This window comes from Trachinotus anak, unplaced genomic scaffold (genome assembly GCF_046630095.1).
Source record: "Trachinotus anak isolate AG129_WGS33_773 ecotype Australia unplaced genomic scaffold, CSIRO_AGI_Tana_v1 ptg000001l, whole genome shotgun sequence".
In the NCBI taxonomy this organism is placed as follows: Eukaryota; Metazoa; Chordata; class Actinopteri; order Carangiformes; family Carangidae; genus Trachinotus; species Trachinotus anak.
This window is the reverse complement of record NW_027273852.1, coordinates 7,310,222-7,337,146: the sequence shown is the minus strand read 5'-3', so window position 1 is coordinate 7,337,146 and position 26,925 is coordinate 7,310,222. Positions and strand designations below refer to the sequence as shown.

The 26,925-nt window shown below is 42.8% G+C and overlaps 1 protein-coding gene across 1 annotated transcript in view; it reads right to left on the bottom strand.

Moving 5' to 3' along the window:
* The window catches only part of myo10l3 (myosin X, like 3), a 54,618-nt gene that overhangs the window by 14,079 nt on the left and 13,614 nt on the right, over nucleotides 1-26,925 (bottom strand). Inside the window, exons 2-21 of the mRNA XM_071468628.1 lie at nucleotides 25,521-25,619; nucleotides 18,056-18,214; nucleotides 16,746-16,933; nucleotides 16,403-16,537; nucleotides 15,558-15,682; nucleotides 15,427-15,440; nucleotides 15,221-15,305; nucleotides 14,475-14,581; nucleotides 14,047-14,176; nucleotides 12,753-12,871; nucleotides 10,200-10,346; nucleotides 9,470-9,570; nucleotides 9,018-9,084; nucleotides 8,276-8,368; nucleotides 7,214-7,282; nucleotides 5,076-5,158; nucleotides 4,853-4,961; nucleotides 3,852-3,932; nucleotides 1,846-1,970; nucleotides 1,567-1,681 (exon numbers count right to left, since the gene is read on the bottom strand). Of these exons, the coding sequence (XP_071324729.1) occupies nucleotides 1,567-1,681; nucleotides 1,846-1,970; nucleotides 3,852-3,932; nucleotides 4,853-4,961; nucleotides 5,076-5,158; nucleotides 7,214-7,282; nucleotides 8,276-8,368; nucleotides 9,018-9,084; nucleotides 9,470-9,570; nucleotides 10,200-10,346; nucleotides 12,753-12,871; nucleotides 14,047-14,176; nucleotides 14,475-14,581; nucleotides 15,221-15,305; nucleotides 15,427-15,440; nucleotides 15,558-15,682; nucleotides 16,403-16,537; nucleotides 16,746-16,933; nucleotides 18,056-18,214; nucleotides 25,521-25,619 (2,151 nt within the window). The remainder of the gene's footprint in view (nucleotides 1-1,566; nucleotides 1,682-1,845; nucleotides 1,971-3,851; nucleotides 3,933-4,852; nucleotides 4,962-5,075; nucleotides 5,159-7,213; nucleotides 7,283-8,275; nucleotides 8,369-9,017; nucleotides 9,085-9,469; nucleotides 9,571-10,199; nucleotides 10,347-12,752; nucleotides 12,872-14,046; nucleotides 14,177-14,474; nucleotides 14,582-15,220; nucleotides 15,306-15,426; nucleotides 15,441-15,557; nucleotides 15,683-16,402; nucleotides 16,538-16,745; nucleotides 16,934-18,055; nucleotides 18,215-25,520; nucleotides 25,620-26,925) is intronic.

Sequence of the window (26,925 nt, the reverse complement as noted above, 5' to 3'; positions counted from 1 at the left end):
AGCAGTTATGCACTGGTCACAGTTTATATTCATTAAGAAACGACATGTGGTTCACGTCAAACCTTTTCGGTCTCGACGAATATTTCACCATGCCATGTGTGCTGCAGACACTATTCATAGTGCGCCAACCAAATGAGGTATTACAACAAAACTGTCCAAAAAGGGAACCAACAAATTTGAAATGTCTCAGTGATTTTACAGGCTCACAGGGACCACAACTTAGAGGAGGAAGTAACAGTGGGACAATTGTGGATTTAGCTGATTTCAAGAAAACCCATTAAAAAAAAAAAAAAAAAGAAAGAAAACTGTTTTATTTATATCCTCTCTCTCGACTTCGTAGAGACCATTTCTGCTGAGTCTGACGTGAAGCAGAGAGGTTTCGCTGTCCAGATCAAACAAGTCATTAAAGGTTAATTATTCAAATGAGAGTGCAGAGAGAAAGAGAGGGCATTCTGCGCGGGAGATGATAACTCTTTGAAATAAAGAGTCGGATAGAGAACAAGTGAGAGATAAGGATCGCTGACAGCTGTATTGCAGCAGATGTTGGTCATAACTCCATAATACAGCAACTTTTCTAAGACGCCTGCATGAGATGCGACTTTCCTCTAACCTCTGCTCGGCTACAACGTCTCATCACTGTGGGCCGCCTCCACATCACTCGCCGGGAGTTTAGTTTATTAAATCAACAGCTCGGTGAGTGTCAAGAGGCTAACGCTCTTCCAGCTACAGAAGGGCTGCTTCAGGATTACTGAAAGCCCCCGCACTGGGTTGCACTTACAGTAACAGTTGTTGGTGTCAGGGTTTTTAGGAGTAGCCATGTAACTCTGTGGTTGCCAACAGGAGAGCAGTAGATTGACCACAACCGGCCAGAAAAATCTTTGGGACATGAGTCACAGTGGGGGCCGTCCAAACTGTGGCACACATTAACAGCTTGGGAACGACAGCAGCTCGATTTTTGAGACAGAGTCTGTCCCAGATGCCCCAAAATGGAACCAATCTGCTCTCAAGATTGCATCTTTGTGAAATTGTGTGTATGCTATAAATATTAAAAAAATAAGCTTAAAGACAGTTGTTACAGTGGTTTCTTGCCTGTTGAACATGTGTCGAAGAGCATGTAGGTGAGTGACTGGTGTACCGTCCATCTTACGGGACAACATAAAACAGACATTTCACCTGATCCCTCAGCCTTCTGCTCCGTGCTCTTGCCTGCTTGGAGCCTGCAACTCTATCTATCCTGTCCGAGCTTGTGTGCGCCTGCGCTTGTATTAATCCCATTGTGGGGGCAAACATCTGTTCACATCTGGTCGCATTATGGGGACTCACCTCCCATTCTGGAAGCAAAAAGCTGACCCGCACAAATACGAACATTCAATTTCAAGACTTTAAGGGTGGGGCTGGGTTGGGGTAGTGGTTATGGTTACTCCAAAACATGAATGTAAGTCAATGTAATGTCCTTCTAAGTGACAAAAACATGTTTGGGCGTGTGTGTGTGTGTGTGTGTGTGTGTGTGTGTGTGTGTGTGTGTGTGTGAGTGTGTGTGCGCGCGCGCGCCTGCGCTTGCTCCACCTTTGTCTTCCCGAGTTGCCACTCTTTCTTGGCTTTGTCATGGAGAGTGAGAAGCTCTGAGCAGCTCTGCCTCTCATCGTCTGAGTGGATTTTACTCTTCAGGATCATCTTGTACCTGTGGAAACACATGCACACATACATGCACAGACACACACACACACACAAACACACACACCAGCATAAACACATACAATATTTTTGATAAGCAGGGCACAAGCCTTTCAGTGCAAGATTACCTAATTGTGGTGTTCCATATGTGTATATACATATTTTGCTAACCTGCTGGAGAAGTCCTTAAAGGTTCTGCGAACAGGGAACCCAGCCCTGCGGATCTTCACAGTTTCCAGCATCCCAGAGTATCTCAACTGGTTAAGTACGACATCAGGATCAAACTGGTTGGCCTTCTGTAAATGACAGACAACAAAACAGCATGAAACTGCAAACACTAAAACACAAAGAGCTCACTCTTCTAAATGGATAACACCAGCAACCTATACACTGAGGGCTGATCTGTATCCATGCTTTGTTCAGCACAAGTAAAGTTTTAGTGACTAAGTATGTGTTCCCTAAATACAATCAGCCTTACCCCACTATCTGCAGGTAAACATAATCCTACAACGTGGAGCCCACACGCCTATTCAAATGACCTTACTGCTGAGTCAAGTTAAAGTTGAACTAAAAAGTAAATTACCATGGTGAGCACTATCATTTTACATTAACAATCAGGTTACTGCAAAGAAAACACACGCCAACAGGGAGAAACCTGAACAGTGTTGAGCAAGACCCTGCCAACCAGGAGGGCCTTTCTTTCTGGAATAATCACCTGCATTGTTCACAGCTTTGAGTTACCAATGATTCGCAAGCCTGCTTATTATAGAGGATCTGTGATGTCTGCCGCCTTACACCTCTACACAGGCAGCCTGATCGCTCAGAAGGGCCACACGAAGGCCATTGTCACCCAGAGGGCACGCAGTGCTGCTTAAGCCCCACACAGGACCACGGCATTCCCTAAAGTGTCAATCTAATAACAGGCTAATGCTACTATGCATGGAAACAGACATACTTGGATACAAAGGCACTTGCACACTTGCATGTGTTCGTGTTCATAATCAAGCACACACACGCGTACACACGCACCCCTCTGAGCTGTGAACTCTGCTCTTCAGCGGAGGATTTAGGCAGCTGAAAGAGGTACGGCATGTTGACTTGAATGAGTGAAAACAAGCCGACCCTTCCCTCAGTGGCATTTATTTTAAGGAGAGCGTGTGTGTGTAAATCACCCAAATACATAGTGTGTGTGTGTGTGTGTCTTTGCATGCATGCAATCATGTCAGAGAACTGTGCATGCAATCCTGTCATTCTGCAGGATTAACAGAGGCATGGCTTGTTCCGTCTTGACCAGATGAAGACAGGTGAGCGAATGTGAGGCAGAGCCAATGAGAGCATGGGACAGACACGGGGAGAAAAAAGGCAGAGAAAAGGAGACGAGTGCAGAGAAAGAGCCCGAGAGGACGGCAGCGCAGCGTTCATGCTAATAAGTAAGTGAGAAGGTGTGGAATGACGCATAGGGAGTGGGTGGTAAGGAGCAGAGGGAAGAGGACAATCACCACACTGTGTACATTAATAAGTAACAGTCAGAGATTTCACAGGAGCCAATTCGCTCGCTCACGCAGGTAATAACGAAGCAGAATGTAAATATACTCAATATCATTGGGATAAAAGTGGTGGTTTTGAAAGGGTTTGCTGTAATGTGGTTAAGAGTAGTGGAGGAATAGAGGGCTAGTAAATAAATTTCCCGCTGTGGTCTTATCTTGGCATTCCACTGATGCAGCCAGATCAGCAGAGCATCGGCCAAGCCGCTGCAGCTGGAGCGGCCAACACTGACCTCTGACCTTTGGTAAAGGGGCTTAAGTGGTAGGAATGTGCTGGTACACAGCTCTTTTATTTGAGGAAGTACAATGAGAGTCTTTGCACCAAAGCATGAGAGTGATATCAGTTTATTGGTTATGAAAATTTGCGGCATGAAAAAAAAAAAGAGCAGCTACTTATCAAGTGGAACATTTATATGACTTTGCAGTAATGAATGCCATTACACTGTTAAATTACTTTCTTCTTAGCAGGAGTAAGAGCACTGAAACAGCAAGACTAAATATTAGCTCTGAGCAATGGGAGCTATGAATAGCACCAAGGAGGTTTAACTTTGCAGGCGCTGACCTTGACAAGACCTGGCAGGGTTTCTGACATTTTTTTTTTTTTTTTTGTGCAATGAAATTTGCATGACCTACCTTGTCCATGTTTGGTTTGATGCAACGTACAAAAAAGGGGTTGGAGGCACTTAGTGTGGCCATCAGGGAATGGAGAGAGTCCTGAAACACATCAACAGCAAGAGGATAAAGATCAAGGCAGCAGAGAATCTGGCTCTTCAGTCCAAACATACTCCTTTATGTCTCTTTAATTATGCTAACAGCTAGTTTGTTTTGAAAAGGAGCGACTTGAAATAAGCGTGCTTCTCACTAAAAACACGAGTCAAGAAAAACTGAAATGTAGACATACCTGACTTTTATTGGCTCATTTTAGAAGAAGCTGCTTAAATAAAAATACCAATACAATAATGTACTGTATTGTATTGGCAAAATTGTATCAAAAGTAAAGTAAGTTATCAAAAGTAAAGGTACTGAGTAAATGCACTTTGTGAAAATCATGGTACTAGTCAGCCCACATTTAGGTCAAAAGACACAAATGCAAATACAAATACACACTACGAGGACCCTTGAACCTTGCAGGCTCTGTCAGCTTCGCTCTCCTCGCTGCCTCAGACAGTCTGTCTCCAGCGAGGCCTGGCCTGGCAGAGCTGAGCGTGATTGGCCCCTGGTTGGCCCCTCTCTGCCCAGCCATCAACCCTAATCCCCTGGCTTTAGGAACTGTAGGCCAGGGCAGCCTGCCAAATCCTCCCCTCTCCTTCTCTCCACACTGCACTTAGGACATGCTAAGCTAACCCCCCCACCAGCCCCCTTAAACCTGGCTCACAACCACATATTTCATACATCCCATCAGCCTATAACAGACAGCATTCTCCTTCCCGCTCTGTCTCTCCATGATTTATAAACTCTTTTTCTCCGTCTGTGTCTACACGCTCACATTCATCATGGCGAGCCTAATGTTAAAGGTTAAGTGATCATCATATGCAGCAGCACATGGGAGACAATTAGCTCGTTGTCTATGTGATGACACAATCATGGGCATGGAAATGAGAGTGATATTTAGGCCACAGAAGCCTCAGTCTCACCCTGAACTGAGAGCTGACGGTGGGCTTGCGTCTGGCTGTGCCCATCTTTAGGGTCTCATCTCCATTTCTGCTCCCGACACGCTCAAAGAGGTCGTAGATAAAGTCAAGCCTGCAGGCACACAGTGCACAAGGGGGAGGGGGCGGTGATTGCAGAGACACTTGCATATGAAGTGAATCATGCAGGTGTGTGTTCAGTGTGCAGAGGAGAGTGTGGAATACTCACCTGCTGTCCTTGAGAATAAACAAGATGTCGTCTCTGAAGGTGTCTCTGTTCTTCTCCAGGATCCCTCGCACATCATAAAGCACCTACACAGGTGAAAACACAAAAGGAAGTTAGAGCAGACTGTGTTTAGAATTAAAATAAGATGAGAAGACAGTGGGTTTGTTTACAATTCTTATGGCTCTTTTTTGACGGATGCAGATTGGTTTGGTTTATATGTGTCTCCCCACAGTTCCACACAGTAGGTGATGTATAGGAGTATGAAGGAACAGTGTAAAGTATATAGCGAAGTTTACTTTGGAAGATCTTTAGACAGTATTGCAATTTTTTTTGATATTTTGGCCGTAACATAATTTAAATATGGCTTCCAACATAAATTATTACTTATTATTACTCCAAGAAATTTAATTTCAGTCACTCTTTTTTATCTCTACATCATTTATCAAGGAACGGTTACCAAAGATTATAAATTTTCTTCTGCTGCTCTCTGTCTGCCCTCAGTGGTGCAAAAATTCTAATTTTAAAATAAAATATTTGTATGCAAGTATAATTATAGATCCATAACTTAAATGCTGAGAGGTTTACGGTCCAGTACAGATTGTAAATTGATGTCTTTAAATGATGGATGACTGATTTGGAAACTGAAGCTCATTTATCCATATAAAAACATGATATGAATCTGGATAATGATCCTCCAGAAGATACAGACTGGCTAATTAACGTTTTTGTAAATGAGAACATTCACACATATGTACACACAGTGCGACATGAAAGGCGACTGTAAATGTGCGTTTAGGGCTCAGTGTAAACAAAGACGAGGGGGGCGGGTCTCTTCAAGTAGGGCAGAACGCCTGTGTGTTAATGCAGTCACCTGTTGAGTTCTGCTCAGCCTTCGTCTTAACACCATGGCATTCCTCTGCTCACCCTGATCCACAGTAATGCACTCCTAGAGTTTGCGTTAAGTGTGTTCACTGGTGTGTATATGTCCATGTCGTAGAAAGTAAAGTGCGTATAAAAAGTTTTATGCAAAAAAAATGTAAAGTAATAAAAAAAAACAAAAAAACAATGTTCTGTAATCTGTGTCTGTATGCAAACACAAGCACATTTTTGGATGTGTGCACACATGAGTTTGTATTCACAGCTGTGTGTGTATACTATAATCCAATAACAACCCCCATCGCCAAGCCTTGGAGCTCACAGTGAGCTGTGAGAACTAAACATGAAGACATATGTATTTATAAATCACAGACACACTAATTACACTGCATTCCTCGCTCACTGGAAAAGGATCGTTCAAAAAGCTGTGTGTGTATGTGTGTCAGTTTCAGGTTTGTTAACTTGGATGGTCTCATGATGCCACAGAGAAAAGGGTGTGTCAAGGACAATTACACAAAGTTTGAGTACTTGCTTTAAGAAACATACATTTTTATTAGTTACCCATGAGTTAACAATGTGAGTTTTTTTTTTGTTTGCAAATTCATGTCTGACGAAGACAGACTTTACTCAAATTAACTGCATTTCTCTGGCACCACACAGATAATCACATCTATGGGAGAATGCTACAACTCCCCCACTAAACTCACGGCACAGTTTCAGATAACAGTAGGAGCTTTCAGAGAGGCGACTAAACTCTTCAGAGAGGCACACTGGACACACACACAGAGAGAGAGAACAACTGGCTGGCCTGCCTGTCCTCTCTGGACCAAGTCATTACCATAGACGGCCATGCCAGGCTTGTGACTGAGCTGCCACACTCACACTGAGGAGACCTTGTCTAAGGCAGGCTTCATAAGGCCATTCTTTATCAAAGCAAATCTTTCTACTCCCCCCTCCCACATCCCATCCCTCCTGCCCTATCCACTCTATTTGTGCTTCTTTCCTGATCTCCTTTGCCTTTCTGTGCACTTCCATCATGTAAGTGAAGGAAGGAGAGGATGACAGAGAGGCAGTTTCTCCTGACTCAGGAAAAAGACAGTGGAGGAGGGGCGTGGCATCGACGTCCTGTGGCAGATTCTGGCAAAGAAGACCCTACTGGCCATCCAACAACTACCTCACTTCCCCAATTTACTCAGTCAGGGAGCAAAAGGAACCAGGTTTTGCTGTGTGTGTGTGTGTGTGTGTGTGTACGTGCTATTAATGACCTCTCCAGCATAGTGCTTGATGCCGAACTGGTGGTCAGTCACTCGGGGCTTCACATAGTATAGGTTTGTCTGAGGAGAAAGAACAAAGAGACCACTGACATTTACAAATGGTGTTCATGTCTACTTAATTAGTCATAATCTCACTGAGTAGACTACACATTGAAACCTCCAAAGGGAGTTCAGAGGAAACCTGCAAGGTCAGTATCATGTGCAACTAATGATTACCTTCACTAGGTAAAATCTGTTCATTTTTTTTTTTTTTTAATTAACTGATAAACATTAGACAAAATATAATTTCCCAGAGCCTTTGCTGACATCTTGTTTTTTCCAGTCCAACAATCCCATATTCAAAAATCAATCAATACATGGACAAAGACAATACATGACAATAATTTCACTCTGATTTTTAAAGGAAATGCTATGTTAACACTGAGTCTGTCTCTGTTGATTTGACTTAATATTACTGAATAAAAAAAAATTGAATAAATAAATAAATGCACAATGACATAATACAGAGAAAGACAGTAAATCCTTAAAGTTGAGACATTTCGAGTTTTTGCTTGATAAATGACTTAAATGTTGAATGTTAAATGACTTAAAATATGACATGTTGATTACCCATAAAGGCAGACACCTCAGGAAGAGGTCAGGTGGGGGTTGGCTCCCTAACTTTTCTGTTTTTTCCATCAGCCTAATACCTGTTGGGTTTTCTGAGGACACTCTTTTCTCCTGCACACAATGCCGACCAGGCCCAGAGAACGGCTGATCACATTTCAGCATTGTTGTGTTTGCATGTGAGAGTGCTCGGGTGTGTGTGTGTGTGTGTGTGTGTGTGTGTGTGTGTGTGTGGGGGGGTATGTACAAGTGCCTCACAGACGTTCACTGCGGCACCAAAGGCAACAGGCGATTCATCAGACAGGAGAAAGGTTTAACTCTTTGAGGTCGTCTGGGCCGGCCCCAAGGAGCTTTGGTGAGGGGATAGGGATCATTTTTATTACTTTGCGAGTGTCTGCCTCGCAGGGATAGGGTGTGTATGTATTCATGTGTGAGGTGTGGACTCACTGCGTGCCGGCTGTGCAGTTTCTCCAGAAGGGTATAGTCTGTGCCTTTGGGGAAGCGACTCTCCTCATTGATGAGAGCCAACATGCCCAGTTTCTAAAGGGGAGACAAACAGAGGTGCACAGAGGATGAAACACACCGTAGTCATGATGGAACTAGTTATAATCCCATTGGGACATATCTGGCAGCTTTTAATATAACAATGCATCCAGGAAACAGCATAGTAATTCATTCAGTTTTCTCTTTTATTTAGAAAGAGAGGGTTCGCCGAGCTGGCACGTTATTTGGCAGCAACAACTTACTTTACATTCCTACATGTGCATAAAGTCACACTAATCAACAGCAATTATCCAATAGAAGACCACAAAGCAAAATCACAAGTCTATCAGCAAGAAAGTGGTTATAGTGTAGTCTTTTTGCTTCCCTTAAACTTTCCATGCTTTGTGATTTTGACCCAAAGAGCCCACCTCTGCAGAGGCTCAGCTTTAACCATCATTATAACTGTGGCGATAAAATAACACAAATTGTCTTCATGCTTCATCTCAGCCATACCTCTAACCGCCGACTGGTGTGGATTACTGAGCACACAATATGCAAAATGGGACTATATAATGATAGACTGGTTGATTGGGGTCAGTGTAAGAGTCACGGTGTGGCGTCTGGGTGAGCAACGTTCTGGCTGCCTAGCGGTTCGCGGTCAGTCCTGGTGGTGACTTTGCTCTCTCAGGGTCTGACTGTCTGTTACCTTCTCTATGAGATCCAGACACTCTGCGTTATCCATCCAGTCTATGGCCTCCCACTGGATCCCCTCCCTGTGAGGACACACACACACACACACACACACACACACACACACACACACACAGAGTGTATATATATAAACATAAACAACCAGGAGGACACAATGGCTGTATTGTTCAGAATGAACATGTGATGAAATGAGCCATGTCCAGGCTGTTGGCCCACTATACAAGAAAACAACTGTCTGGGGGAGAAACTGAGCTGATTCCAAACCTCTGGCAGTTTGCCTGTATCGCCATGAGCAGACCCAACCCCCACTCCCACCCCTATCTGTCTGTGGGACAGTCACTAGCACATGCAAATCCTTGTTTTATTTTCTATGTATCTACCAGCATACAAACTTCGTGTGCAGAAATGGATGTCTCTAACTGTTCTAGACATATCAAACATCTTTACCTGTTGTACTCCAGCTGCTCCAGCGAGAAGATGTGCTTGTTGAAATACTCCTGGAGTTTCTCGTTGGCGTAGTTGATATTAAACTGTTCAAACCGGTTCACCTACAGGATGAGAAAATAGTTTGACAAGATAAACACATCTCATCTTCATTTAACAAAAAAGGGACCTTACATGAGAGACAAAACTGGAAAAAAAACTAGATTTGATCACTACATTTTTTTGTCCAATTTAATTCACTATTATCACTCCCAGATTTTTACAGTGGGTTTTATATATTCCAAGGGACCCAGAGCAGAAAGAGACACAGGCTCAAACTGGTTAAAAACAGCAGAGCAAGTGACAGTGATGTTTCCTTTTAAATGTCAAAAGACACCTGCAACCTTTCTCCACTGGGCAAAAAACACTCCTGAAATCATAATGCCTTAATCCGAATGAAGCCGGACTTTAAATCAGATCATGTTTCAGGACAACAAAGTGTAAAGGTAAGTGGTTGATGGATTTCAGGAAACTCTGTCACTCCATCAGCTGCATCAGATTATTTGTTATGCAGCTCTCTAACCGTTATCATCCTCTGTTGCACCTTCCAGTGTAACATCACCTACTGAAATACTGTGTGCTTGTGAAAAGAAGCTGGTTTAGAAAAGAAGTTTTCAGGACCTTTAAATGATCACTTAGCAATTTTTTGCTGAATAAACTCAACAAACAAACAATTCAATGAGCGAGCTTTCACCTCAAAGTTCTCAAAGCCGAAGATGTCCAGGATGCCGATGGACTTAAAGTTGTCTTTTCCTTTAATCTTCTGGTTGATTCTCATTATGATCCAGGAGAAACACTGAGAATAAAGCGCCATGGCAACCGAGTCCCTCGAGTCCACTGCCTGCAAATCGTGACACGAAGAGATGAGGGTTACCATGGATACCAAGTCAGGCATAAATAATAAGACAGAGGAAACTTTGCAGACTCAACATACAGTATATCACCATATACATTTCATCAGTTCTATCAGATGGTGGTTAAAGTGGTTGAAAACAATGACAGGTTTGATTGTTAGACTGATGGTGTGTGTGTGTGTGTGTGTGTGTGTGTGTGTGTGTGTGTGTGTGTGTGTGTGTGTGTGTGTGTGTGAAAAAATTGTGGTTTGGAGACAAAGGTGTGTTATGTCAGTGTCTGTCTGCAGGTGAGACACTCTGTTTTCACAACAGACAGCGTCCTTTATCACCTACATATCTTATGACTGATGCACTGCAGGCAGTATTTGTCATAATACAAAACTCCAATGAAAACAAAGACAAATCAAAACACCGTGTAAACGTGCTTTCATAAATGTTTCTTTGAATACCCTGCACAACCAAACAACACCTACTCTATTACACCTGGATCATACAGCCCAGCCCACCAGAGGCATAGTGATAGAAGGCAGACAGAAGCAGTGGTAACTTCAGCGTTTTTCATTTTTATGCAGCCTCTACACTTTGTTAGAATAATATTGCACATATACATCCATCCATAAGCTAGACCGCCTCTCCTTTGACAGTCGCAGGGGGGCTGAAGCCAATCCCAGCTGTTACTGGGCAAGGTATAAACCACCATTCACACTGACAATTTAGAGCCAATTTACCTTAATTGTCATGCTGTATAAATATACATCTTTATTTATTTTATTATTGTGTATATTTTGCACTTTGCTGTATATAAACTTTACCAGACAGGGTGGATTTTTACAAGCAGAACTCATTGTCTGACGATTAGACATTATCAGAGAAAAAACTAAATCTGCTGATGAAGACATTGAGATGTGGTCAGAAGTTTCCAAGTTCCAAAGGTCAAGAATGAACTGTCATATTCAGCTTCCAAGCCAAAATGTCCAAGTCCAAAAGGTGCTTAAAACAGAGGAAAGTTTGAACATTTACAGATGTATTACAACTAAGCAAACTCAATAAGCTTTGGAATACCATCTGATAAAATCGAGAACAAGAAAGTAAGTAAGGTAGCGGTAAATCCATCCTTCAGCACTCCAAAAACAAAATCTATTTCTAATCACAGTTTGACCCAGCTATGATTTTCTCCAGCTGCCACAGAGTCGGCCTTCCAGCCAGACACCATCTGTGTACGTACATAAAAAGCTTGAGCTTGCCAGCTACACTTCCTCCACAGGCATTGTGCTTGAATTGAAAACAAAACAAGAGTGTGGTGGTGTGTACTGTATTTGGGGGCAACAATGCTCCTGGGCTTTTGAGTAATCCATCATACCCAGTCACCTCTTGCAACTAGCGGGTGTGAACAGAGTGCTGGTGGCTCCAGGATCTCCGTCACAGGGGTGAGAAGAATGGCTGTTTGTCCAGGATTTAAGGGGGGGGGGGGGGGGTTATGTGGGGTGGGAGTGGGGGGAGGGGGCTACTGCAAGCAGTCGTGGGGTGGGTGACCCCTGGCCACTGTGAGAAGAAGCCATTCTTACCGACTCCAGGACTGGAATAATGAACTCTATTAAGAGACAAGCTGCTTCAAAGGCCAGGCAGAACAAGCAGCAGCAGGGTGACAGCACAGGGTCTTTGTCCGGTGATGAAAAGCTTTCTTGTGACTTTCGTGTCCCTATGATAATAGTAAAGGTCCATTCTGCATATTTGCTGACATTTATGCATATGAGTGGGCCGAAAGCTTGAGCTCATCCAAAAGGGATTGTGTCATGCGTCAGAATGTTCTTGTGGCATATGGTGAGAAGGATAACACATGCAGATGAAGACTTGTGAAATATTCCCATTAATTACAGGCAACAGCACGAACGTTTGAAGCAGAGACGGAGACACACAAGTGAATTATTGGGCCAGCGTCTTTGGGTGTCTGGCTGTGCTGCCTCCAGAGGAGAAGACTCTCGCTTCAGCCCCAGTCATTGGCTCTATTGTGCTTTTGACTCAGATCACTATCATGATGGCTTTATTGTGCCAGGAATCTGGCAGACAAAAAGCAGGAAATGGCTGGGAGTCACGCAAGGGATCTGGAGAGGCATGTGGGGGAGAGTGCCGGAGAAAGGCTGTGTGTGTCACCAGTGGGAGGGAGAGGAGTGAGGACAAGGGGAGGGGGGGGGGGGGGGGGGGGGGGCAAACAGGCATCTACTGTATGTTTCAGTGTCTTGACAGTGAAAACCTCTGAACGATCCCAAGCACCTAAGATCCTAAGATACTACACTGGGTGGGTAATAGGAGAGAGAAGGCAGGATTGTTGTGTGTTTGCTGTATTCTTTCATGAGCAGTGGAGGAGGAGGAGGTGAGATTGGATGTGTTGTTACCTGCTCCACAGTGAGAGGCGAGCAGATCTCCTCTCCCCTGAGGATCATGGAGCGTTGGGTTAAGACCTCTGACAGCTGGAAGGAGTCCAGGCCAAGCAGTTCACTGACATTACTGACCACTGAAAGGCACACAGACATAGATATACACTTACACAATGTGTGACAAACACAGAGCACAGACAGTTCAGGTGACTCAGGTATTGATGTCAAACAACAGATGTGACATACAGACTGTGATCCTATACAGTCTATAGGAAACTCCATTCTGTTCGCTTCTGCAGTCACTGTAGTTCAGTGGTTCTTTGGAAAAGAGGTCAGACACAGCGAACAAAGGAGCCTTGAGCTCATGTTACAGCCTGTTCAGTGCTCTGTCTGCTAGTACAATGTCAATCAAACTCAGGGGCATGAGGAAAACTGCAGAGTGGTCCAACATCGTAGGTGAATTTATTATCTGCTTTAGAAAACAGAGGTTTCCTACAATAAATTTCAGCAGAAACAACTGCTCGTTTTAACTGGGCTTAACTGCTTAAAGCCACATGTTCAAACATTGATGAAACATTTTTTTCAACTGTTTGATGAACATCACATACATCTGGGATCCGCCTGGCCTCACACTTCACACTGCCATTTGCAACATTTTCTCATACGCACCTTCCCCTAATGTTGTTAAATGTAAATGTAAAGAAAAAGACTAGAATCTAAAATCAAGTTGCATTTATTTTAAGTAAGTAACGATGGTCCCACCAAAGAGCTTGTGGGGCTGAAAAAGTTGGCTGCTTGTTTGTCTGCATGCCAAAGGAGAACTTGTTTGGTAAGCACTCTGTTCTCATAATAATAATCATTTTTCAATGATTTTCTAATTTATCATTCAGTTACAAAGCAAAGCTGAAGCTCCAACTGCTCAATTTAAATATTCGTTCATTGTTCCTTTGATATTGGAAACATCCATTCATGCTTGCCTTTTGACAAATCTCACATCTTAACATATTCATTTCACCTGCTCTGCTTAAAAACTATTAAAACTGAGTGCAGTCTCTATTTGACCTCTATAGTTATTACCAAATTAGACCATTCTTTCTAGAAATTTCTCTAGGAAATTGAGACATTACTCAGAAATCATAGATTTATGCATTCCCAGAAGTTCATATTGTTACTTATATGTGTCGTTCAAATTTTGAACATTGTGCTGCAGACTGAGGAAGTGTGCAACACTTTCATCAAGATCAATCGAACATACTCTGTCGAGTAGAGCTGTTATATATTATCATATATTGTTATATATATATATACATACCCCCTTTTGAAGTGATCTGAGCTCCACCAGCAGTCATGAACTCAATGTTGCCCATCTGGAGGACAGCAGACAGCAACTTGAACACATCTCTGATCTCCTCCTCTGTGAATTCCATCACTTTCAAAGCCTCCTGCAAAACACAGACACAGTCAGACAACACATCCCTACAAGGGAAAGTATGAACACACTAAACCCATTCAAGATATGATAGCAGGTAAAATTTAATTTCTGCTTTGTACTATTAAATAACTACATTTGGAATGGGCCGCCAAAGCCAACGCAAACATATATCATCTTTCCACAAGGTTCAAGTTTCTAGAGGATATTACTCTGTCTTGTAAGATACACTCATGATAAAGGGTTATGGCGCCCTCTGGAGGTAAAACAGGCAAAAAAAACCCTCTAATATTATTTCCTCCTCTTCATACCATAACACAGTCAAAGAGCTGCTTGTCATCCAGACTGCTGTCCTGCACGCAGCCTGACTGGCTCAGGTAGTGATATGACTCAGGACCTTCCGACAGTAAGTACATGTCTGCAACACAGAGAAATTCAATTCAATTCCATTTTATTTGTATAGCACCAAATCATCACATACGTTATCTCAAGGCACTTAACACCTCTATCATCAGAGAAACCCAACAGTTCCCACAAAGATCAAGCAATGAAGACATTAACAATGAATGAAATAAAATGACTGTATTTACGCCCAACGGTGCAAAAAATAGACGACCAACTCTTCTGTGTAACCTTGGTGGATCATTTACTTTGTGTAACTCGTCCTTAACTATACAAAGCAACAATGGTGACCATTTAGAAGTCTACTGTGTGGCCTACAGATTTAGAAATAACTGGTAGATATACAGATGTTATAAAAAGTAACATTAGATCTTATTTGTTCACATTGTTGTTGGGTAGCTTTTCATAATTTTCACGTATATTTGATTATCTACAATAAACTGTCAGACCTGGCTTCCTAACATTTAAGAGTTAGATTTAGCTCTAGAGCTGCTTGAAGTACATATTTCAATAATTATGACACAAAGTCAGTGAATTGCCGTCACTAATTGGGGGCGTAGTGTCTCTTAAGGTGTTAGTAACCTTGTAATCCTTGACTGGTGCCTGTAGTTGCTCAAAAACTTGGAGTGCCCCTTTAAACTCCTTAAAAACAAACCTCTGTGGTCTTTGTCAGCCCCTGCTAACAGTGCGTAGAAGATGTGGTAGTTTCTCTCTCCAGGGTTCTGTCGAACCACACGGTTCTAGGAAACAGAGGATGGTTAGAAGACAATCTATTTCAATATTCAATGGATTTTGCTGATGACTCTGGTACAACATATCACATGTTGAACAACTGAACGTTTCAAATGTAGACAAACTTACTTTTTCTAGCAAATCTGATTACTGAATGTCAAGGAGAACAGTGACAACTTTCAGGACCAGTGTCGTCTGGACCAGATGCTACAGAGATCTAATGTCTTTACAGAATATCTCAGTGAACTTTTGAAGGATACAGTCGATGATGCAGCCTCCATGAATGTTCCCATTTTGGGAAAAGTGGAGCTGGATGAACTTCCCGAAGCGACTGGAGTTATTGTTGTAAACAGTCTTAGCGTTCCCAAATGCTTCCATGATGGGGCTGGAGAGAGAGGAAATCAAGACAATCCAATGAGCTTCTGTTTGTTCCTCTGCCAAGGAACCTTTGAAATGTATCCAGCCTAGCACTGTTTATACTTTGATGCAGATGTGGATCCAGATGCAGATTAAACATTTCTTACATTTTTTCTGCTGCCTTGACAGAGGTATGCACCCTAACGTTATTTTCCAGTTTGTCACATTTTCTTTGCCAACTGTGTCAATGACTAAAACATGTTGCATATGTGAATGAAATTTACCACATGAGTGATTCTTCTCTGATTACTGTGGGTTGCCACAAAGCTAACCAAACAAACACTTTTTGTTCAATCCTTGAATCCTGTGGTTTGTTTTAAATGGGAGTGTTTGCAACCCACAGTGGTCTAAATTGTGTTTTAAAGGTTTCCCCATCCTGCCAATAATGCAATTTTGGCGGAGGATCTATCAATCACTGCAAAGAAATCAATTTCCTTATCACAAGGATGACATCAACAAGTAACAAGATACTGAGTTGGGTTAATCTTATTGACGTCACTCAAATGTGGTCAGGAACTTATCTTGGTGAGCTCATGGTGCAGGACAGACACGACAAGATTCAACACAACATGCTGATAAAGCCATATTGAAATAAACAAAATAATGAATATGAAACCCACCAACAAAATATACCTTAAGGGGTTAAAGGTTTATGAAAAATAACACACGATATCAAGCAAAACAGTACCTGCTCTGGACAAGGGCCTGCTCCACCCTGGTGGTCCTCTCTGACGGAGGAACACCTGCTGAGTTTTGACTCATCACGGAGAGAAACTTGAGCAGCAGCTTGGTGCTCTCTGTCTTCCCAGCACCACTCTCCCCACTGAAGATGCCATATGCACAGTCAGACAGAGAGAAGTAAATATATAGATGATATTACGATACGTCCCATTTGGGGAAAAATGCCACGTAAAAATTCTAATAAAAATGCACCATTCAGAGGAACTATTTTGCACTAAAAAGTCTGAAAGGGCTCAAACTCAAAACTTAATCCATAATGAACAGCCTCTCATTTTCTCCTCAGTTCTCACCTGATGAGGACACACTGGCTGTCATGCCTCTTCCACAGGCAGCGGTAACACTCATTGGCCACAGCGAAGATGTGAGGAGGCAGCTCCCCCATCTGGTGTTTGCTGTACAAATCGACCGCAGTGCCGTCATACAGTCCTGCTATCTGCTTATAGGGATTTACTGCTGCTAGGATTGAACCTATGTTAGTCTGAAGGAAAATTTAAAAGCAGACGCAAGTGTGAGGGAGAAAAGGGAAAGGAGGATGAAAAAAAGAACGGAAGACAAACAAGATTATCAGTGAAAGATGACAAAGAAAAATCTGTTTATTTAATCTATTTTAGACTAGGACTTGCAACTGTATAAACATTGAACTTTTGTCTGAGAGCTACAATACAACTACTTAATATCAGTTCAGCAGATTCAAACAGCCTGTCTCCTCCGACACGGTACCTGTAGTCAGTAATGCTCTTAAACTACTGCACATGGCCTAGTTTGCACTGAGGGCGGCAGTATTTTAGGATCCTTTTCTCCAGCTCGGGTAATGCGCTTTGGGGAAAAGTGCCTCACAAAAGTGTGTTTGTGGGTCATCAGCATGAACGTTCTGTGATGCTGTGTAGACAGACCGGGTGAAACCTCTGGGATGAGATTAGGAGATAGGATTTCCAAAAACATAGTTACCATGCATCTGTGGGCAATGATTATTTTAATAAAGCCCAGATAAAGTTTCAAGGGAACCTCAGTGGACTTCTACCATGAAAATAATCCTGGCTATGAGACCGGGTCAAACAAACATATCTGAGATCTTGCATCCTGAAAGGAAAAACAGAGCTCTGAATTGACAATGCTCTATTTCACCATTGTTTGGGGTTCAGTGTAATCCAGGAGTTATCCGTATCGCTTCTGTTTAAGTTAGTGATAATGTTTATTCCTTAGTATGTCCTGTGACAAGCTCCATACTTGTTTAATCAGCAGTGACTATGTACATGCAGTGTACACTTGTAATGGCAGAGTAAAAGCGATCTTTTTTTTTTTTTGTTGTTTTTTCTTTTCATGGGGAAGTGCGGGTCATGCTCCTTACTTAGAACACAACATATCTTAATGCTACATTGCACTGATGAAAAAAAAAAAAACAGAACTTTCCTGCTGATGCTTGTTTGATAGTTGGAGATTTGTAATACTTTGAAATCTCAGTTGAGCCATACTGCACACCCCAGTTCCCAGAAATAAGAAAAATACTCCGCTGCACAACACAACAGACCCACAGAGGCCTGGTACATGATGGCGGTGCAGGGTAAATGTGCTCGCAGACTGAGACAGTGCGGTGCCTTACGTAGATGTTGTCTTTCTGATAGCGCAGAAAGAGGTTGTGCATGATGGCAGCTTCATGCAGCTCTGCCAGCGTCGACATGTCCTCTACTCCGTGGACACTGCTGGGGTGCATGGGGTACACCATCTCTCTGTTCAGCTCCGCCTTCTGTAGGTGGAACACCTGCAACGACACGCATCCAAACAGTTCCTGGTTTGACTCACTGACATTTCAATTAACTGAGTAATTGATAATTCAGCACTACAATACACTGCTATCAAGGTTAAGTGCACAGTAAAGAGTTTCACTTACATGACGCAATTACCACATGAACACTGTCAGTAACTCACAGCTAACAAAGGCAGCCGACACCCAGAAGCTCCGGGGTTTGAACAACACTTATGCAGAAGTGAAGCAGGAGGACAAGTTTACACACATGCATCAAACTGCTGGTATAACATCTGTCTCCCACTCTGACCGTAGCACATGAATGCATGAGTAACAGGCAGATTCAAGAGGTGATACAGGAAAGACTGAGGTTAAAATGACAGACTTAATGTGTGCCTGCCTGTGCCTGCCGCCGGCATACCTGTACAGCAGCTAGAGAACGCCTGTCTGGCACATGCCCGGACCTCTCTCAAATTTGTTAGGTTCACTTTTCAGTCTCTGTAAATCCATCATATGTCACATTTCTGCAACGAGGCCAGTTAGATGCGGTGGTTAAGTAGACGCGATGACTGGAGACGTCCTTGTCTTGATTTTCAAGGCCCATTTTTAGACGTAAAATGGATCGAGAGGGAGAGAGTGAGAAAGATGAAAAAAGCAAGAAGATTTACTGGAATCTCTCCAGTGACAGTGACGCAGAAAAACAGTTTCACAAACCAAAGGAGACAGATCCTCTGGTTATCAGAACTCCAACGGACGAGACATGAGATAAGAGAACAGACGCGCTACAATTGTGCCGGTCACTTGATGGGAAGCAGTGTGTGTGGATCAATACTGATGGACAAGAGGCTGGGGTTGCGGAGTCCCAGTGCATTACCACTGGCTCTTCTGGCTCTTTATATTCAATTGTGTTCCAGTTGGGAGCAGACATTCTGTTACAGAGAGCTGCTGAGTCAGCACGGAGGGGCTGCTGGGGCTCACTGGGAGCTGCCGATTGAGGGTAGATGAAAGTTTGAAAGGGTTTAATTGATTTTTTGAAGGTGCAACTAATCTGAGGAATCCTTTTTGTGTTGGACAAGTTACGTTTTGAAATCGAGCCCTTAGTGCAGTAGAGTTGAGCCGAGGGGAAAGATGCTAAAATGTAAAGTTGAAGGGAAGTGATAATTCTCTGTGACACCCACACACACATTTGACCCTGTCATTTGACCCATTGTTAATATGGAAATATTGATTAGTGCATCGTTAACAAAGTCAGTGGCTGCACAAAAAAGCCTTAAGATCTTCCATTACTGTTTTTGTTGTCAAATCAAAGACACGGCAGCACCAAAGCTGTTTTGCATTCTGCAATCTCCTCTTCTTGTACACTACAGATAAATACAAAGGATATATATATATAACCATCCTTTATGTTATAATGCATTTGTGTCCCATCCTACACATTATGGATGTGTAAAGCTCTGATGGAGATTGCATTGTTGAAAGGCTTGTGTGTGTGTGTGTGTGTGTGTGTGTGTGTGTGTGTGTGTGTGTGGTGGGGGAGGGGGGGGGCATCTTTTGCACCTATTGCAATGCATTAACTAAAGTGAATCAGTATAACAGTGTGAAAAAGCCTCCTGGGTGTGTGAAATGATGAACTGCCCACTTCAGCTCTAGATGGCCGACAGAGAATGGGTGTATGCAAAGAGACAAAAGCGCAATAACGATGCAGCCATCAGTGGGCTGGTGAATGTTTTCATGGTATTAGGGTTTGTGAAAGGGTCAAGAGTTTGGGGAGAAAAACAGCACGTGCAGTGATGTCATCCATCGAGCAGAAGCTCGCAGATTTACAGCCAGATGTCCCTAAACATTTGGCTTTAACCCCACCCTCTCCTCTATAAGCAAATTAGCCTGGATTCACCAGGCAGGGCCAAACTGACTAATAAATTACACAGGCTTTTACACTTTTACATCCTTTTGTTTTACATCTTAATCAGCATTATCATTTTATGTTCAGTGACATCAGTCACTTAATGTGATTGATGCCACTGTTAGCACCTGGGCACAGCATTGCCGTTGATTTATACAGGATAACATACGGATTAGCATATTTTCTTTCACATATATGATTAAAAAGTGACATGATTACAAGCTGCCAATGAGGAAGTATCACCTGCTCTCAGATCTGAGTTCACTTTCTCCTGGCGCTGCTGGACAGACGCTGCGTCCAACACCCAATCAATTACACCACAGATATCTGGGATACGTCTCCTGCGTGTGTTAGCATTCTTTACATTCCCGAAGCACAAGTTCAAAGTTGCACTGAGGAGACTGGAAGCAAGGATAACGCGGGATAACAAACAAGTGGGAGAGGCTGCGGGACAAGATTAAATTCTCAATTTCACCTCAAGTTTCACAGCTGCTGTAGCCAAACACACAATGAGCTGTGAGCTTGGAAAGCACCGTCCCCACTCCTCTAGAAATATATATATATATATATATCCCAAAGGAGAGGAGTCGGCTGGTTCATATTTTTGGGTGTGTGCATCTATAGGTGTGTGTGTAGATTCGCTATGTGTTTGTCTGCCTCTGCATCATATTGTGTGACCTTTGTTTCTGATTTTCCTTAGATAACTTACTGTTCAGATTTCACAGAGCAAGCCTCGGGGACTTTTTCAGAGATGCTTAGGAGAAAACTGGAGCTGGAGTTTCCAGCATCAAAAGAGGTCTCACATTCCTCTGTTTTGCCCCACTGTGTTCTTTTATTGCTTGGTTCCATTGTTGGTTTCATTCCTGTGAGATAAGTCACTGAACCCTGTTCTTATAGACAAAACAGTTCTCATCAATATTTATTCATCTCTTCATAAATTTGTTGTCAAATAATTTACTGACTAAACAACATCCTGTTTATACGGCTAAAAGGAATCTAAGGGGAAACATGAGAGCCGATAAGGTCTAGACACAGACTAACACCTCTTATTACTTCCATTTCAATCTCTGTGAGGTGCAATAATGTCCTCAGTGTCCATTATGACTATCAGACATACTGGAACATTTTCCCTGTGGGTACTGTGGAGCAGTCAGCCTCTGCCCCATGTGATGCTACCAAAAACACTCCAACAAAAGCATGACTAATCAACCCAGTGGTGTAACACTGTGTGTCCACTGTTATTGATTTTCAACTTCCAAAAGACAAATTAGATCCCAGTTTGAATCTATGAATTTGCTCTGGGTTCATCATCTAAACTCATCAAGCAAATCTGATTTATTTTGAGGACAAAATTGGTTTTAATTAAAGTGATTATTTCCTTCCTGATCGCGATTTGCAGTCAGCACATGTCAGGCAATTATCCTGCTTGGGACACATGCGGGACACAGTATCATCAATGTTAATGATGGTCCTGCCACTTACAACAGCATGCAACAACATGTGACTTGTGATTGATTAGTGAAAATGTTCACTGTAAGAAAGTCAATCCTTTCCAAATGGAGCCTGGTGTTGACGCTATGGTTACGCTGCACGGACCACGAGGCTGGACACAAAACAGATAATTATAACACATCACACTTCTTAGTGTTGATTCAAACTATTGCCGATTGAGGTTTATGCAAAAACCCACTAGATTCTGCAAAGCTGTCCCAGCCACTCCGAAAGACTTGTGTTCCTTTTAATCCATTATCTATTTTGTACTTCATAACAGGAGTCAGTGGATAAATAATTATGCATGAGATATACAGTATTCTGTACAAAGAGAAATTTCAAAGATTAAATAGAAAATAAGATATTCAATGTAATAAAATATTCACAGTACTCTTAATAAGCGCTGAAACATAGTTGATTAATGTATTACTGCTCAACTGAAAAATGATTTGACTATATTGATAATCAATTTTATCATTCAAGTCATTTTCAAGCTAAAATATCAGCGATTCTCTGCTTCTCAAATGTGAGGATTTGCTTTTCTTTGTGACACTAACGTTTTAGACTGTTGGTCAGACAAAATGCAAAGTCTCACTGAAATGACACAGACTAAATAGTGGGAACAGTTTTTCTAATGATGACGTCACACTATCCATCTGAATTTTAAAACTTTCTTGCAGCTGTAATGCTCTTTCCTTTTGTTTCCGCCTCACTGAAACCACACCCTGCTGCTGCTGCTTTGTTCACCAGCTCTACTGAATATTCACATAGAGGCGGGGTCAGGCTCACTGACTCAGTGGACTTAGCTATACTGGGGCATTTATTCAGGCCTTTAGAAGTAGCACATGGGCAGAAACAAAATCACAGGCTTGTGGACACAAACACAGTCTTGTTTATCTCTGTCTGTTTGTGCCTCGCTCTCTTTTTCTTTTTTTTTACTCTGTCTGACTCTCTCTCTGTCTTACAGTGAATCCATCTGCTGAAGGGGGATCCCGCCCAGGCCCAGGGGGATATGAGGGGGAGCAGAGGGGGTTAGGCTTATTAATGGTGAAAACCTTGAGTAAAAAAAAAAAAATAACAGAGAGAGAATTTTACATTACGACCAGCTCACAAATCAAAAATTGACATCGCCCATTTTGGCATTATCAGCAAACCCAATCCTAAAAATATTTGTTAACCACACACTCAGACACAGATGCTCACAATAATGTTTGTGTGAGTACGTTACTTACCACGCTAATGAATGCACATCATTGACATTAAGGCTCACATAATGGCTCCATTGACTAACAATCAAGAAAACACTGAGGGGCCATCAATGACCTATTTTAAACCACACAGACTGGCTACAGGCTCTGGACTACTTGGGAAGAGAGACGTCTCATCTCTTTCAGTCAGGCTAATGACAGTTTGTTAAGAGCAAAGCATAGGATACATGTATGTGAGGAATGTGTGCTGGATGTGCCAAATGATTCATGCATAGAAATGCTTTTGGGCCTTGTAGACTTACACAGCCTGAGATCGTTTTACTGTTCTGCAAGATGAAAATGATGTCACCAGCAGCAGCTATTTAGTTCAGGTGACAGAGGCTTCCTGCTTTTCTTTGCATGTGCACCCGTCTGGGGATAACTCACACACTGTTAATCCAGCTGGTGCCATCTGGCCACAGAGAACACACACGAACACACACACACACGGGTGCACTCAAACACACATCGCCACAAGATATTCAGCTCTCGGCTTCAGTGTGTCTGCTGCATCTGCAGGCCCGCTCGGGTCTGTGGTGTAGCAGGGATGAGACAGTGATGAATGCTGATATGACGGTTAACGTGACAGCAGCCAGGTCAGCCTGCTAAAGCCGAGGCAGCGGAGGTAAAAGACGCTCTCTGGAGTCTGCAAGCTGAGCACTCAGACAGGGAGCAGCACCTCAGAGCGAGCAATGAACCAATGAATGATGGTATATCCAACTCCCTGAGGGGAAAATGTTGCCAGGATACATTCACCAAATCACCTCTGAAATGGCACATAGGTGTAAAAACACAAGACACAGACAAATACAGACTGACAAGACAAATCATATGAATAATATTGTGTGCTTTCTAAAGGAGCGGGATCAAGTGAAAGATTGTGAGTGGATCAGTAAATGCCAATAAAGCTCAGCAGATATGTAATCCAGGAACAGGGATCACATTAGTTCAGCCAGGGACCCTGAAGGTGGAGACGGTCCGTTTCTCAGACTCACATTCCTCTCATTCTGGCTGCAGAGTCTTAGGACATGGACACAGAGGAAGCATCCACATGTCTGGCCTGGTGACTAACACATCCTGAGCTCACATATGAAGATCACATGAGCACACAGCCCAGCTTCAGGTCAGCTGCAGCGCTGTGGTCCAACTCAGTCCCAAAAAATGTGATGCCATGTTAACCCAGTGTTGTTCTTTTCAAATCCCACTGAAGGTGGTGAAATGTTTTTAGACTGAGACCAGCATCTGTGGTATTCAGTTATATTTAGACAATAAATAAGAAGTGGGGGTCTCATTCCTTACTCAACCTCTGACCCGCTGCTGTGATAGATGGTGTTTCCATTGGTCAGAGTCACCCCCTGCCCCTCTGACAACACATGGTTGACTTCTCACACTGCGAGCATCACCACCCCTCTCCACAGACACGTCGTAAAAATATGTGGACGTGGAGGGCACATGGATGAGCTCATATGTTCCCTCTCATACATCTTTTTATAAAGCTCTACCTTCACCAGAAACACACAGCTGATATGATGCGATGTGATACAATACGATTTGATACAATACGATTTGATATGATAAAATGTGATATGATTTGATATGATGCGACTCTTCCTCTTTACCATAATTATCAGCAAAACAAGATGCTCTGGTCATCTACCTTCATCCTCAGTGGGATAAAATAATGGCTTTTTTCTTTTGCCCATTGCAAGTGATTTCAGTAATATTTTGTGTAATACTATTATCTTGATGTGGAATATTGAGAAACCAAATTTGAGAAAAAGCCTAACATTATGATGTTATTAGCTTAGCATGTTAATGAACAATTACATATTCAGACATCCAGGGGCCACAGAAAAACATTAGCATTAACTTAAAGTTGTGTTTACGTCCGCCTGACAAATTTAAGTCCAGTATTCACTTTTCTTTCAGCCCTGTGTTGCTCTACCTCCTTTCTATGTGTAAAGGGTGAAGCGCTTTGAAGGGCTCCAGTGAAGGAATAACACTGGGCCTTGGCTTGTGGTTGGGATGACAGATTTGTGGCAGAGGCTGGATGAGGAAACGATGCTATATGTCTTGATCCTGTGGACAGAATGAGTCCTTGGGCCATGCCTTGTTCCTTCCCAAGGTCCTGATCCGATCAAAGACCTGCGGCTGAGTTCAAGTTTGGAGCTAATGGTCGATCGTATGCACTGTTCATTAGGGTTTGTTCAGTACAAAGGCATTCTGCAGGATAAGAGCGGTACTGGGAGCTAATTTCTGATCTACACTCTCTAACCCAAGACATTGTGTTAGAAGCTATTTTTTAAACATCCATCGCCACCTCTCTCTCTCTCTCTCTCTCTCTCTCTCTCTCTCTCTGTCTCTCTCTCTCGACCGCTCTAACAGGATTTCCTCCAGACACAAAGACCACCATGCGCTGCCAAATAGATAAGCTCAGGCCAATGACTTGTCAGAAGGAGCCCATTCCTGTCATTCTTACTTTGTTACAAAAGGTGTTGATCCCACAGCTGAGTCCTGAGATGAAACACATGTGTGCAAACAATTAACTCTCTCATAACATAACAGCGTGAATCCCTCAAGCTTCATATTGTGGACACAGCGCACAGATGAAGGTTTGGAGCAGTCTAAAGTGAATCATTGGCAGCATTAATGGTTCAGCAGGGAAAAGAAGTATTCTTACCTTCCCATAGTCAGTGGTGAGGACCAGGGACGAATCATCACAAGAGCTGACGCTGGAGGGGAGGAGCTGCTCTTTGTGTCTCAGCCAGACACGGGCCCCCTGCAACACAATAGCCACCGAAACACTATTAGCATCTGGACACAGGACTCATACTGGAGTCATCTGTTTCATAGGACAGTACCGGACATTTGCATTACAAACACACGTCAGAAGCTTAGCTGTTGCTATTGACACATGTGTAGCCCATTATTAGAAACCAAGGATGGCAAAGGTCAAACCAGAAATAAATTAAAGAAACATTACAGGCCATATTCAGGTTTATCTTGGAAGTGCCAGGTGAGTAATACTGTAACAGTTTAGTTTGAGGAGTCAGCAGAGATTATGCTGGAAAAGCAGAAATTACGCCCTCTGGTTTTCTTCTCTCACTGTCTTTTTCCATTTTCCCTTTTTCTCAGCTTTGCCACATAGCTACTCGCTCACCACACCACACTGGCACAGTTATCCTCTTATTAAACTGTCATTGACTTTTAGTGGAGGAAAGTTGTTTGCCAGGCCTGCATGCTGAGGGTGTGCCTGGGACTAAAACTCCCACTCAGAGACATACAAAATCAGTACAACTGTCAAAAAGGCTTTCAGTCTTTGACTGTGAAGATAATTTACTCAATAAAAGAGAAGAATATGGCCCTAAAAGAGTGTTTGCCACTTTAACAAATCAATACAAATGTTGCTCTGCCCACCATCCTTTCTTCTTATCTATATTTTAATGGGGCAGACCGCAGCACACACTTCTCACCATTTTCCGGCATCAGACCCTGGTTCCAGGCAGAGATTAACACCAGCACTACAGCTGATCTGGGCAGCCGGGTCTCCTGTGTTTGTGTATCCATGTGGAGTCACTGACCTTCCCAGACATGTTTGTTAGCAGCTCAGTAACCAGGAGCAATAACAGGAATCTGAGGCTGATTGCTCAGACGGACTGTCGTTTCCTTACAGTGGTGGAAGATACATTTACAGATGAGAACGCCTGTGCAGTCTTGTAAATATTTTAGGGCGATTAAATCCACAGTGGTCAGGGTCAAAAACAAACCAAAAAAAAAAACACCTGGTGGTGAACCTATGGCTTTTAAATTCCAGCCAGCAGCTGGTTAGCTTAGCTTAGCATAAAGACATGGTGACAGGGGGAGGAAGCCTAACAAAAAGCTGAGAAAGCACATTTCCCAAAATATAAGACTAATAGAATATAGGAAAAAGAGATTTGGCCTGAAAGTCACCCTCTCTTGTAAGAAGCCCATCTTTGACCAACTAAACACCACAATTCGTCAAAAGTGCCACCATTGAGGTGACTGGTGAAAACAAAGAGCAAAAGGGAATTGTGTGTCCAACAGAGCATAAAACTGGAGGAATC